This window comes from Sipha flava, unplaced genomic scaffold (assembly GCF_003268045.1).
Source record: "Sipha flava isolate LNK unplaced genomic scaffold, YSA_version1 117_pilon_pilon, whole genome shotgun sequence".
Taxonomy (NCBI): Eukaryota; Metazoa; Arthropoda; class Insecta; order Hemiptera; family Aphididae; genus Sipha; species Sipha flava.
Genome location: NW_020271741.1, coordinates 1,270,651 through 1,286,588, shown reverse-complemented (window position 1 = coordinate 1,286,588; position 15,938 = coordinate 1,270,651). Strand labels below are relative to the sequence as shown.

Below are 15,938 nucleotides of genomic sequence, written 5' to 3'. Positions count from 1 at the left end.
CGTAATTTGTCATACATTTTTAATCCACATTGATTAGACGTGTTTTTTACCTTTCAAGTCTCCTTGAATAGCGACGGATGAACGTGGAATGAAAAAAAGGGGAAGAAAAAAAGAAAAACAGTTAATCGCATGGTTAAGTTCGTTTCACGGAGGTTCGTGTGCATAATCGACACTTTCGGTGGAGCTGACCCAGTAACAACGACAACCGACGTACACAGGGCCGCGTTGCTAAGAAACAGCTGTACGCAGCGACGGCGATGTTGGTGGTGATGGTGGCGATCAAGCACATTAGCCGCTTAGTCCTCCGACACGTTTCTATAAAAATTATCGAGAACGGTTGTACAACGGTAATAGATAATACCGTTTTGTTACGACGCGACCGTCCGGACGGAAAACGTTTTGCGAAGATGCGCGTGTTCAGATCGCACGACGAGATGACGAAACTTCTTGCGACCACTTGCTTTAGGCATGGCAAGAATGGACCTACCGAAGTACAGCGACTGGTGCGGTTCTCGATGAAGAACGGATTCCATCCGGGCGTGCACGAGAAGCACGGACTCTACGTCGGAAACTGGGAAAACGACGTGAAACAAGGTTAGTTTGGAACATTTTTGGAAATAAATCGTGACGATTGCAATAAATTACAAACCTTTAACATTCTTACTACGTGCATAAGTCTTTTTTTAGCGTTTTTTTACGGTTTTTTATATAACTACGGTTTTGGCATTGAGTAAGAGCAAATAATTATACATGGGTGCATTTGGCAAAATGTAATCGAATAAATTGTTTGTCAAAATATTCGTCATAGTAATAATTACAATTATTGTGATGATCACATCAGTTTCGTCATGTGGGGGGAAATCGAAGTTATTTAAATATCATATTATCGTCCGGATAACGCAAAAGAATTCACTATATACGCCTAAATTGCAATAGCATCCTAAACGAACAAAGTTTAATGTTTGTGATTCATTTGTGTATAATTACACTAATGCATTACTTCGTGTCATACAAGATGTTTTTCTAAGGTTCAAAATATATATAGTCCATCATGACTGGTTATCAATTATCCGCGAAAGTCTTTTTCGATTATAAAACGATGTGCACACCAATATAACTGTGCCGATTGAGTATCACATCTTCCGTTTTATTTGTGACATTCCCAAATAAAATAGTTGGATAAAACAGAATTCCATATTATTAAGTGCTTCAATGAAACAGGTTGTGTTAAATTCAATTTGAAAATATTACCTTACATATAACAATAATACATATTTATTACTTTTTGAGAAAATATTCATGTTTGTATATTATGACATACCTACCTATTGCTTGGCGAACTAAATTATGCGGTTTCTTGCATTATTGACTTGGCTTTGAATACGAAAACGTCGATCGATGCAACATTATAAAAAAATCAACGAAAAAATATTAAAAAGTAGTTCAGTCTAAAAAATAAACATTTATCACCCGGTAAGCCATGTCATACTACTCCTATAGTTAAATAGGAAATATGTTAAATAATCAAGCTTTTTGCTCAATTAAAAAAAAAAAAATGCACGCAAGCAAACTTTTATACGCAAAATGAGTTTGTTTATTAGTTTTTATACAAACCGTTAGATAATGAGTAACTATAAAAAAATATATTAAATCGAGACAAAATTAGAGAGGGGAAAAGAAAAGTGATAGTATGTAAATATATATATTGCAAGTACAGTGATGACAAATTTACAAAAATAATAAACTATACGGTGTAGTATTATAACATAATTCGTAATATGATTATATATTCTACATTTGACAATATTACAATACTAGTGTCTGCATTTCTCAGTGAATATTTTAAGGAATTTTCATTGGGCAACAAAAAAAAAAAAAAAACCACGCATAGAATCAAAATCAAAAAATTAAGATTAACAAAATATGTATATAATGAACTAATAGAAAAAAAATTCATAGTTTAATATTCAAATCTTTGAAATTCCAATTATACGATCCAAACTCGTAACGATATATGTAATCAGTGTTCGGAACGTTCAAATAAAAATCGAACTATTACTCGTTTACGTCTAATGCGTAAAAAGAATTTTTTTTATTTAATATTAACGAATCGCTTACCTGCATTCGGTATCGGTATAAATGGGAACTTTATAAAATTTATTAGGTATATTTTATTTTCTAACATACATTAAACATATTATGATCAATATATATTAATTATGAAAATGTTTTCAAAATGGTAAATAAATTTGAACACCCCAAAAATTGATCAAATTCATTAAAAAATATAAATGTTGTTTACGTTCACGTTCAATCTGAAAAAGCGAGTGACGTTCGCGTGTCGTTCACAAAATACGAACGTGAACGCGTGAACGAATAAAATACAATATGATACAATATCGTATGGTTTTTATTTGGTAATATAATTTATGTTTCAAATTAAAATTATCAATCGAAATGATAAATAATTTAAGAAATCAAGCATAACGAATAACAATAAATTAAATTAAATAAGAATTAAAAATATTTCAATTTTTCCCAAAAAATCATTGTCGTCCAGTTATTAAACACATCATCTTCTGGACGACAAGAAAAAAATTACTAGAAGACAATAATATCACTCAGTATATTAGATAGAATATGCACTGGCGTTTTCTGCCGTGAAATTATATTGTATTGCTAATGATTTTTAATGCGATTTAAGTTAGGCGAGGTTATGTGTATGTACCGTGTTTTAATGTCATGACACTGTAACAAAGGGTGATATTTGGGTCACGCTTTTATTTCTTTGGAATTTTGTTAAACACTCTATTTGTACACGGCAAGATAATTCACAATCTATGAATCTAAAATTTAGTAATTTGTTCGTACCACACTACTCCAATCGACAATTGTTGTTTCCCCCAACAATTAAATCTATTCAAATTAAGGTTAAATCTAATTATATATTTGTTCGTATAATTATAATGTTATTGTTACAACTGAATAGCTATTATAGTTGCCATGGTAACAAAATAAAAAATGCAATAATTATTTGATTATGATTTTTCGTAACACCTAAACAAGAGAAGAGTTCGCTTCGTGAGGTGCATCATTACATTGTAAGGTCAAAAATCAGTTTTTCACAATTATTTTCTGAATATACTATGGTTGATATCATTAGAAGCCAAATTCCATCCGTCCCGAGCGTTCGCAATCAAGACATCTCCGAGCGTATTATGGTTTATTCTGGTCAAACATTATTTTGTATTATGAAGTTAAAAAAAACCTAAGCCCAGACACGGCGTCACTTGTGAGGATTTGATTATTATAAATATGAGATACAGTAATATAAATCAATATTCTGATTAGAGCATCTTGCTTGGTCATCCTTCTTCTTCTTATTATTATTCTCATTAAATGTATTTTGTTTTTATTTTATTTTATCCGATTTTTACGCCAGAAAGATCTTTCTTGGTACCAATTTAATATAATATATTTTTTTTATTCATTTCCTTAATTTGTGTATCTATCCCCAATTGGTGTCTTATCCTTGTTCATATAAATTATAAAAATAAAATATGAGAAAAAAAATCAACAAATTCTATATGTTTCGCCTAACGCCTCGGCTATAGGTTGGCGACCCGATACGGCCCGTTACATAACGCTCCACTTATCTGGCCACGTTGAAAATGCTAGATCTTACAACATATATGATTTTAAGTACTTAGAATAATATAATATAGTCTGTCCAGTGAGAGAACGTGTTGTTCTGCTCGTATAGAATGACGATCGAGCCATCGCCGAGATCTCGTTTCCCCCTCTAAGCTACTTAATCATTCAAAAGACTGCCGATCGATAGTATGACAGCGGTGGTATACAATATATTAATTATTTTATATAATACACGTATTTACAACGAAATTATTACGTTTTTATGTCATTATTATGATTAATATTCAATTATTATTGTTTATCGTTAACGAAGTGGTCTCAGTGGGGAAATCTACGGCTGGGCAATAATACTCAAAAATGAACAACTAATTTTGATCGTACCGCAGTTCGTTCTCTTGTTGGACAGAGAACTATACTCTGTTCTGTGCATAAATTAATACACCTATACTTTTGACGGAGATTTGTCATACATCATCAGTGTGCGACCACTTCTGTTAGATGATTCAAACAATCATGATTCATAATTCTTAAAATAATTCATTTTGATCCAAATCAGTGGACCTTTAATACAACGCAATAAATCGATGTTTTAGGCATCTATTATTATTATTTTTATTATTTTTTTTTTTTTTTTTAGACGAAGTCAGAGGAAGCTACATACAATTTTTGATTTGTAGCAGACAGTACTATATATATATATATATATATATCAGTGGCGTATATAGGATTTCATTTCGGAGGGGGCCGATATTATGTATTTGATTTTTGGGTGGAAGAGAAGGAGGAAGCACACTATTACGAAAAAAAATACTTTAACACTATAAGACTTCTCGACAGTCTTTATACCATCAGAAAAATAAGAAACTCGATTATTTTAATGATTTATTATTTTTTAAAAGTATAAAAACTACATTGTAATATACAAATTTTTTATTAGAGTCACTCAAAGTTTACCACATATTTTCTTAAAAGAAATATATTTTATAAATATAAAATTTTAAATTATTGTATAAGCAAAATTCTCAGTGTTACGACAAATTTTCGGAAACCCCAGTATTAAGACATATCCATGTTGAAAATAACAATCTTTAACAGTGGTGTTTTTCATTTTGGAGGGGGGCCGGGCCCCTTTGGCCCCCCCATAAATACGCCCCTGAGATATATATATATATACTTGTATACATGTATCTGTATGTATAATATAAGATATTATTTATTGTTTAAAGAGAAACGTTTTTTTTATCACTATTTTTGTCTCCCTTATTGTTCTTCACTATTAGGATGTAAGAAAATTACTGAAATGAAACAACCATGCTTATATTTATTTATACATCAACATAATATTATATAAACATACTACAATTTTTTTCTTCTGTATATATTAATATTTGTTTATTATAACACATATATTGAAAATATGAATAAATACCGAGGTATATTGGTTAGTTATTAGTAAAAAAAAATATAATTTTATCTTTTCACGTACACAATTTAAAAATGTTTGATTTAAAAATACCTATCTATTATAAGTTCATTTAATTTATATTTACAACTATGTATTATACTTTTAAGCTTAAAAAAAGTGCAGAGTTAAAAAATGTAATCATTTATTACGCGTTTAACACTTATAGACTTCGTTATAGCTAGAGGATGGATAAATATATTATTTGGGTCAATTGAAACGTAGTCGGTATTGCAGTATACGATCGTAATCACTTTAAGTACGATACATAGTGTATACCAGAGGTATGTTTGAAAAATAATAACAAATAACAAAGCTAAAAAAGTTAAAGGAGCATCGACTACTATAGTACATTTATTTTCCGTCTGTTTGCCTTAGATTTGTTCTATATTTCATAGAAACCTGGAACTTTATTATTTCGAGTAATCTCTCTCTCTATATATACATTTACGACTGGGACTTTAAAATTTATTGCATTATAGTTATTCGAAGTTCGATTCACGAGAAACCGATACTGGGAATGACAAAAGAATCATACACGATCTTTATAGTGTATTTGAGTGTGTACATATTAGTATATATATATATAAATATAAGTACATATAAGTATTGGAATGGACAAACTTGTTGCTAGCCAAAGCCGAACGCTATGGATTTGTGGCGGTTCGTGATACGTCAAAAAGTATGGTCGCAGTATTTTTTTTTTTTTCAATAAGATTTTTCCAGCCAAATAACATGACGTTCAACGTCCTTTTTTATTTTATTTTTACTTCTTTTATATATAAGAGCATATATTTACAAATATAATATGTATGAACAGTAAAAATTTTTGAACCTTAAATCCTTCTCAAAATTGTGTGCGAAATATTTTCATTCAAAATAAATAAATAAATATTACTTTTTCGACGTATAGACTTAATTCAATTACGAGAAAAAGAGAAACACTCTTACACACACTATTACCTAAACCTCCTTACCTTAGAACTCATAGACAACTCACAACAATGATCAATATCTAGATTAAAAGATTACTTTTTAGTTTTGCTTTTTGTTTTGGATATAGATACTTTTTCAATTTTTTTTTTTTTTATACGACACATTAAGTTTTACATGGAAATAAGATACTCGTATGACAGAAATTAATTAATACACGAATTTCACATTTAAGACCAAATTTTATTATTAATACCATTTAAGTATTATTTAAGAGTTAAAATTGTTCAGACTAGTCCTATCCAGTGAGTTTTAGAATTATAAGAAAAATAAAAAACCGAACCGACAAAGTTTGTGTACAATATCTTATTTTACTTGAGGTTCGCAGATTTGTTCAATATGAAGTTCCAAATACTAGCGACTTATCTTTGTATACAATTTATTTATCAATTATTAAAAACAATAAAATTGATGACAAACTGTGCCGAACCATAGGCAATTTTACATTTTATATTATTAAGATTTTATCGTATAATTCAATTAAATCGTACGTATCGATATAAACACACAATTCGAATTAAGGTAACACTTGAAATAATCTATGTTTCCAATAGTGAATCACAATAGATTCTTTATTCATGTGTTTTCTGTCTATTTTCAATTCCCATAATCTCATCAAACATATTTATTGCTAAGATGCTAATCGACAGTAATTAAAATATGTTTTCAGTACAGTTGTTTTCAAATATTCTAAAATGTTATATTAATCTATTTCCTATTGCGACATAATATGCAGTTTTTTTTAATATTTCTTATACTTTCTGTGACCAGGATTAATTACTATTGTTTAAAGTACAGTGAAGTGAATGGTGATATTTATTTTGATTATTGTAAATAATGTTTTTTATTTTTTATTTTCCATTTTCAGGAAAGGGGAAAAAAATATATAAGAACAAAACGATTTACGAGGGTGATTGGTTGGCAAATAAAAGACATGGCTACGGTGTACTAACGAAAAAAGTTGATGACATCTACATATTTGTTTACGAAGGAAAGTGGATTAACAACCGATTCGTAAGTAATTGGTCCGTCATCAATGAAATTGCATATCATTGTTTAAACATTTAATTTTGATTAAGCTATGATATTGGGTAAAAAATACACAAGAACGATCGAAAAATAGTTGTATTTTTAATTACATGAATGTGAATTATGAGCTTTTCCACTATGGAAAGAAAAACTAGTCGTAGAATCAGAAATAGATATAACAAGATATAACGAATACAACCCATCATCGCGTTTCTAAATATCATAAAATGTTTATAGAGGCATAATATAAGCGTTCAGATCGAGAGAAACGAACATTGCAAAAATACGCTATTCGAAACATCTATTGGTCGTATATTTTCTGTGAAAGTCGCTCTTCAAATGCGAGCAATTTATTTTGCGTAATTTAATCCCTGTATAAAATATGCCCTGGTAAAGATGCACTGGCGAAGATGTGACAGTATTATACATCTAGTACATCGGAAAAACATGTTACATTTGAAATGTAAAGTTCTCGTGGTGCACTTAAGCAGTGTGTATGGCCGTGATTATGTGATTATGTGCCATACATTAAAATAATAAATGTAAAGCTCAAAATTCGTAATCACTGCTACAAAACGAGACAGACATAATATGCAATATATTTATACGAAAATCCAATTCTTAACAATTACTCTCATAGAATTTAAACATCATGGAAACGTTGGTGAGCAAGGATATTGCTAACATTCATATATTACTAGTAGTTGTTGTAACTGGATCGATTTATAGTTGAAAATTTTAGATGTTATCGATAAGTATCTATTATGTATTTTTTTTTTTTTAGCGTTACAGGCCATTTAGGCCCTTTGCTGTCAATACTAAATTTTTCCATTCTTCTCAATTATACGCATGGTCCATGTCTTCATTCTAATTTAGTCTCAGCTCCTTCATATCTATTTTGACTGTATCTAACCACCGTTGCTTTGGTTTACCACGCGGTCTTTTTCTGTTTTAATTATTTACAAGTCTATTATATTTAAGAAAATAAAAACTTTACCTATCGTAATCGGTAAAATTATAATCGTAGATAGTTTATCATCATCATCATCATCATCATCATGTGGCTTCATGAATTTGTAAGAGTTTTTAGGTTATTTATTATTTATATGAAATTATTACCGATAAAAGTTCATTTTGATTTAAAATCATCATAAACACTTCCATAGACCGAGGAGAAAATTTAAAATATCAACATCGATGAATTTTCTGATTTTAAATATTGTTGTGTCAAATATTAAAAACAATATCCAATATTCCAATTAAAAATTGCCTTTTTATTAATACTATGATGTATACCGATAATACTACGACTACCGACACGGTTTCAAAACAATAGACGCCTTGTGCGCGTAAATGTTAATTTTTTACGAAGAAAAATGTATAGGATAGTACTTTATGCATGTTGTCTTGTATATGTAACGCGGGAATCATCACAAAGGCTGAAGGGAAGTGGTACGAGGATTGCGGCATTTACGATGGCTGCTTTTCCACGACCGGCACCAGAACGAAATGTGGCTACGGGATCATGCGATGGAACAACGGTGCCGTATACTGCGGTCATTGGCGAGACAATAAGTTCAACGGTAGAGGGCAGTACATTGAAGGTGAAAATTATTGTTATATAAGCTACAATTAGCATAGAAAATATGTGATCAGAGAATACTATCTTCATTTAACTCTTTGTTATTGTCTCTCCATTTCTCTCCCTCTCTTTCACTCTCTATCTCTATCTCTCCTTTTCGTGTACAATCTCAATCCCTCTCACATATTCTCATTCTTCTTTTCATCCATCTCGCATACACATGTAGGATTTTCTGGTGTGTGTGTATGTATGTGTGTGGTGTGTCATTTTTATTACCAGCTGTTTGGTCGTTGGGGTATAATTGTTTTTATATTACTGTTGCTGTTATTACTTTTAATAACAATATTGTTGTTTTTACAGCCAACGGTAACGTTTACGATGGACAGTGGTGCAAGGGGCTTAAACACGGTGAAGGATTGTACGTGTTTAAAGAAAAAGGCCAATATATGGAGGGCGTTTGGATCCAAGGAGTACCAAGGGTCGGTGTGATCAAACATTTGCGTCACAAGCGAGATGTTAACGAAGTAGTGACGATTCCCCATACATTACCCAAGGTAATATGGAATTAGGGAAAAGCCCAAAAAAAGAATTATCTTCTGACTATAACATAATGGATACTTCTATTCGATTTCGTTATTCATTTTAATTTTAAATGGTTTTAAAAAGTTTTGAAAATCATTTTCAAAAAACTCGATGGGTCATTGTGGCGTAAATCGGATTTAACTTTTGTCAACGCAGAACACGATTTACACAAAATAAACGACAAAAAAAGTCTTTGTTTGAACAGTTAATTAGCTGTATTCGAACTAAGAAAAAACACATCTTATTTCCGTATCAACCAGTCCAACTGGCAAATGACCTATTCACAAACATAACCCGATTAGTATTTCGTATATATTTCTCGTATATCTCTTTCTTTGTATCTCAAATAGAAGGTTTCGTCACTCCGTAATTCCTGTGACAATATTCCATCTGTTATGTTTATTGTTGAACGATGTAACAGACTGTAACAGATGTACATGACAAATCCACGAAGTATAATAAGCTTTACAAACCTATGTCAGCGAATCTGACGAAAGATAATAAATTATTTATCATTTATTTCGTGATACTAGTACAGGAATATCCATATCGTTACGAGTTTTACATGATAAACCGATCTCGTTCCGTAAATATTTCTACCTTGGGTACGTGTGTTCACGACTGTGTGAAGACGTTTATTTACTTGTATTTACGTAAAGGCAGTGGTGCGCTCATGTCACGAAATATCCGTGCAGAGGCAGGGGTAACAGTACAATTTTTTTACGGAGATACCAATATTGGAACAAATCGAGTTATTCTGTCAGGCAGTTTTTATGGATGTGAGTTAAAGACAATGTGTTTGAGTTTAACGTTGATATATGTATAGACTTAATAATCTAAGGAGTAATATTTTAAAATTATTACATTATGTGATCAAAGGACTTAAACATATTATAAACAACGAAAACAAAAAAGCAATCGAACATTTTACCATCGTTTCCATGACTTATAGATTTTATCTTTAACGGATAGGTCGTCGGTGTGACGAATTTTTCAATTTGATGGTAAGCAAACGCAGGAAAGAAATCGGATGCCGATTCAACCCGTGCTACTCTCCGAACGGTACCTCTGCGCGGAGGCCTATTTACGCCGCTATGGTTCGAATGCTTGCGCACTAAACCGACGATTCTCTAACTTATTGTGGTCGACGATTATTGTACACATAGTTAACCTAACATTGCTTTTTGTTTGATTACATATCGTGCAAATACAGATATCGGAATCCAACGAGGAGTGCATACGAGCCGCGTACGAGAGGGAGAAATCAGAAACACTCAAACACGCCTATGAACAACTTGTATCGTTATAGTATAATATTATAATATTTGACACGACTACGAGGTGCAACCGTTGTTTTGGCGGTTCAAGATTCACGTGGACGAATTTTTTTCCACTCCCCGTTGCGGGTCTCCTCTGCACGATATCACCGAGAAACATGTGATCATATTATAATTAATGTTGTTTAAGCGTAGCCGTTACCTTCAGCTTGCAAGCGTGTCGCGGTATAAATAATAACAACGAGGATAATACATTAAGTGCAGCAGGCTCGGGCTATACATAGAAATCGGTATCCGATCATTTCGCTTCAACTCCTTCGGTCTGTCCGTTAAGGTTGATGAAGTATCCAACGGTTGAACATAATAATATCTGAGAGAGAGTGTGGGCACCATGTGCGCGCAAGGCGTTTTGTGTTCAGGGTCACGCACGTTGTTCTTGATACGTGCACTATAGGCGCAACTAAGGTAAACAATTCTGGGGGGGGGGTTATATTCCTCCTACCAACATTTAAAATAACCTATAGATTACCCCCTACTCTTATATATCATGTTAATATATTTTAGATTCTGAGCCAAGTTGGATTTACTGCAATATATCTTTTTTTATATGTGACACTATTTTGGGTTAAGTATGTTGTATGCGGTATTTCATGTATAACATGGAATATTAATGAGGGGATAATCCCCCTTGCTCCCCTTAGTTGCGCTTATGACGTGCACACGGGTGAAAGAAACGCATAAATGTAAGACTCGATACTCAGCTCTTTGATGATACAGTATACTAGGTTATTCAAAATGATTCATCTGATTTAAAATGCTTGGATAATTTTATTTTTTAATCTAAGAACAATATGTTATACATTAAATAAAAGAGAAATATGTCAAGTTTAATTAATTTTACCTATAAATGTTCTATATGAGTTCCTCTGGTCACACGAACAACATCTAGTCGATACTGATACACGTGGGTCGGCATGTGCTTTTTACTTTGCCCAAACACCCTGCTTCTTCAAACTGCTAATACCATTGACGTATGCTCTAAGAAGTCGGTACATCGATCCCGTAATGACGTCGTAAATCGTGTTGTATGGTTATTACGGATTCACATTTTGAAAATCGCAACACACAAAACGCTTTCTGCTGTTCGGTTAACATATTCGCATAAAATAACTTATCCCTTAAAAGCAATAATTGTAAAACAAACAATTAATGACATTCTAAAACTTGGGTATACTCACTATTAATTGGTGTACAATTTAATAAGATAAAATGTATTATTACTATTTTATAGCTATTTGAAATCGGATGAATCATTTTGAATAACCCTGTATAAATATAATAGCCTGTGTTTTACTCGTACCACGTATCTTTGTGCCGATATCAATGTTTTTTTTTTTTTACGATCATTTATATGTAATCATAGTAGTATTGTACTGTAGTGCATTAGCTTATCCGTTAAATTACAATCAACTTATGTGTGCTGTTGACATAAAGTATACAACTGAAAAAAACAATAAATAATAATGCGATTTTTTTTTTTACAATCGAATAATTTTTCGTTAGTCAAATAACATTTGTGTTGTTTGTTGGCGTCATCATCGGTTCTGATTAGAACTGAATATTATAATGTTTGGAATTCATTGTTTTAAAACAATTGATTTTAAAATATCCGATATTAATTTACGTATAATCATATCAATCGAAGAAATATTCAGAACAATCCTTGCAGCCCATGTACGTACAACTAACAACGCTTTGTGGTTAAAATATATTTCAACAAAGGTATAGTATATTACTTTTTTTTCACTTACCATAGTCAATAACGCATGCGCTATACAAATTTTCAATTATTATATTTCATAAAATTGTGTACGCAAGCAATCGTGATATTTTCCTTCGAAGTAAGCGTCTTTTTATCACGAACAGCTACACTTAAGTCTACGATCCAGGTTTTTCATCGACATTGTATACTACGAAAAATTACGTATTATTTTTAAAAAGTTGTATAGAATTTTAATATCGTGCAACATATGTGAACCATCCGTTCATATATGCGTATGTTTTTTTTTTTTTTTGAGTAACTCTAAATTAATAATTTTTATTCATTGCCAATAAGTAAAACTAATTCTGAAATTTGCATGCATACATAATAATATTTGTATTGTTTTAAAAATTCTATAGTGAAAAATATTAATAGAAACAAATAATATTACTGTATGAACAATAAAAATAAAATAAATTATAATAATAAAAAATAAAAGTACTCATACAAAACATGATATTTTACGAGTATTATACGAGTACAGAAAGAACGTAATAATTAATTATACATGAGTATAAATTCTATTAATTATCTGCATAATACATAAAATTAGATACATGTGTTTGAACAGTGTGAACAAATCAAAATCTAGTCCTGTGATATTTTTATTGATATTACCATTCTATGAAACGTAAATGATCGTTAAGAATATTTTGAATGAAAAATCGCAAAGTAGTGAATATTTTAAGTTGTTTGCCGTACAACTATAAGATAAAAACGTGTGTCGAAAGTAGGTTGCAACCGGCTAAAATTTTGAATATTTTAATATCGGTTTTCAATTTACTGTAGTATTTTCAAATCACGGATTGGCTTTTATAAAAGGAAAGATTTACTTGTAGGAATTGTATGGAAGAGGATGAGAAGGTGAAGCATTATGCAAACCCTAAAGAATAGAAACGATAGTCCAAAGGAGAAGAATAAAACGATATAAGGTCAAATTGCTTGCGAGTATAAACTTCATAGAATTAAAAAAATTCACGAATCTATTTGTTACTATTTTGTCGAGTACGAGTAGAAATATGTAGAAATTGAATTTAAAATTTGAAATAATGCATGTAATGGACGTAGGGAAGAAGATGATTATTCAATATGATATAAATACATTATGAGTTGAGTTTGTTAACAACGGCTATGGCTATGGTAGGTCAATGTATTTAAAATTTTTAAGAGTTAGAACTTTATCGCTGAATTAAGTAACGGACGATGATGATAATATTATTACGGCATAACTGTTCCCCGGTTGAATGTGCTTGTTGTTCGAAACGGATAGCGATAAGAACAATTTCGCGTTTTGACACGAATTACAAGATCGTTAAGCGTAAAATCCCTAAAATTTCTGCGCTAAAGGCATGCAAACAGTATTTTCTTATATATATTCAGAATGTAGAGTATTGTGGTGCCTTGTATAGCACTGCTGGATTGATGACGGAGAAGATGTCGATAAACAATGCGACCGGTTAGAGGGAAACTTTGAAGGAAACAAAGTAATCCCTGCCGGTAGTTACGCATACACGTACGCACGCATGCACACACAAACACGCATACACAGCAAATACGGTCGTCCTGGTCATCGGGCTTGTATAATGCCATAAATACGTACGCCGGTCGAGATCCCTACACAGTGCATCGCCTCTCTGTAAAATCCCTTTAAGTATATACACACCACCACCAGTGTAATCCCTCAAAATCGTACTTATTGTTTACGACCAAATTAGTATTGTGTAAATCGTGCATGTATATGTGCGTGTGTGTGTGTATGTGTGTGTCTGTGTGAGAGTAAGCACGTTTGTACATTATATTACATAATATTGTAATATGTGTAGTAGGAATATGACCCAAGATTTGGCGTTGTTCATATATGTAATTGTTACTATGCCATTCACATACACACATATATATGTTATATACAGACACTTAAAAACACAAATCCACATTGCTCCAGGACGAGGGGAAGGGGAGGATGGTAAGTGTGACGATAACGAAGGACGAAGGATGTTGCCATAGCATAACGTATAACATTGGCATGATTAGCGGAAACATGTATGATATCCACCGCGATATTAACAATATTCGTTCGCGAGGCGGCTTAATTCATCGGAAGAAACGATGGGCCCGTTTGTTCGAATATTGTAACCGAAACAATTTAAAATAATAATCCCTTTATCATGTTTATGTGTACATAAAATATGAATTACGCGTATACGTTGTTGAAGGTTTGTACTCAAGTGTTCGAGAAATGTATGTTCGAATCGAATTGTGTCTGTGTTATCTTTCTAACGCGAAAATACAATTCAGACGGGTTCAGGTTTTTTGAAAACGAGATGAAATTACGTGCTAGAGTTTTCAAAGCGAACAAACTCTCGAAAAGTCAAAATGAAGTGTACCACTATCAATTAAACATATATATATATATATATATATGTTATATAGTTACATGATATTTTTTTGACTCCAAGCATTTATCTGTACGAGCTTTTAATGCCGGCGACTCATACCACTCGTATTTTTGTCGATTTCTCTTTCTCTTGTTTTCTGCTTTTTAAAATTACATTGATATGTTCTTAGTGATTAAACTATATACAATTACGACATAGTTCAATTTTCGTGATCCCGTGCATTCTATATATTTAATTTTATTATTTATCATTTATTTTATATAATGTCATTATACAATTGAGTTTAGTTTAATTCCCCCCTACCACTTTTATTTTTTCTACGTTTATTTATATTTCTATAGAAACATTCATTAATAATATTATTACAATGACCAATGCACAATATGATATTTTAACGAGACTCATAAAAAAAAAAAAAATTTTATAACACCGTCGATTACAATTTACTGCTCTCTATAGTTTTCAGATTTTATCTCATTAAAACACAGATTGCTCATGCGTGTTTCGTTGTAAGCTGCAGTGTCTCCGAGCAATTCTCAGTGTTTAACTGTGATGTTCAAGCACGAATTATTATAATGAGCTTTTATTTATTTTTACTGTTGAAACTTTTTAATGAGAGAATCTCGCAATACGTCACGTTTGTTAACGTCTTTATAAACATTATTTTCTTTGCGAATTATTCGTCTTACTTTTATTGTTATTGAATCGCAATTAAATTTATTTTTATTTTTAATTTATATTAACGTGAATGATGTTGTTAATCAAACATATTCAGAAGTTGATAATGTATATATATATATATATATATATATATATATATAAGTAATTATGGAAAAACCATTTGCCTCACGGCAATTTTTATGCATTTTAAGCGTTTCCATTATACACATTGCTGATTATCTTAGAAAATTTTTTTTTTTCGCATTCAATTTATCGATGTACGCAAATATACTAAACCACGGAAACATATAAAATAACAACTTCGTGTCGTCTTTTCAAAAACTGTACAGTATTTGTTCGCGTGGAACAATATGATGCTAGTGTATAATGTTACATATACTCTTATTTCAAACTAATTGGTATTGCCCAAAACAAATTGTTTCTACTTCGATGCATTACGATTTGTATACGAATAAAAATA

The 15,938-nt window shown here is 31.3% G+C and overlaps 1 protein-coding gene across 1 annotated transcript; it reads left to right on the top strand.

Annotated features, from left to right (window-relative positions):
- The first annotated feature begins 276 nt into the window (after positions 1–276).
- On the top strand, positions 277–12,102 carry LOC112693799 (MORN repeat-containing protein 3-like). Its single transcript, XM_025569010.1, has 5 exons — positions 277–594; positions 6,978–7,123; positions 8,577–8,742; positions 9,081–9,274; positions 10,516–12,102. The coding sequence occupies exons 1-5, from the start codon at positions 408–410 to the stop codon at positions 10,609–10,611; spliced, it is 789 nt and encodes a 262-aa protein (XP_025424795.1). The 5' UTR covers positions 277–407; the 3' UTR covers positions 10,612–12,102.
- The last annotated feature ends 3,836 nt before the right edge of the window (positions 12,103–15,938 follow it).

What these genes read in the sequence shown, in the direction of transcription:
- LOC112693799 (XM_025569010.1), top strand. Translation starts at nt 408, where the DNA reads ATGCGCGTGTTCAGATCGCACGACGAGATGACGAAACTTCTTGCGACC. An exon ending in AGTGGATTAACAACCGATTC is followed by an intron (nt 7,124 to 8,576) that starts GTAAGTAATTGG and finishes ATCATCACAAAG; the next exon opens with GCTGAAGGGAAGTGGTACGA. An exon ending in TTCCCCATACATTACCCAAG is followed by an intron (nt 9,275 to 10,515) that starts GTAATATGGAAT and finishes GTGCAAATACAG; the next exon opens with ATATCGGAATCCAACGAGGA.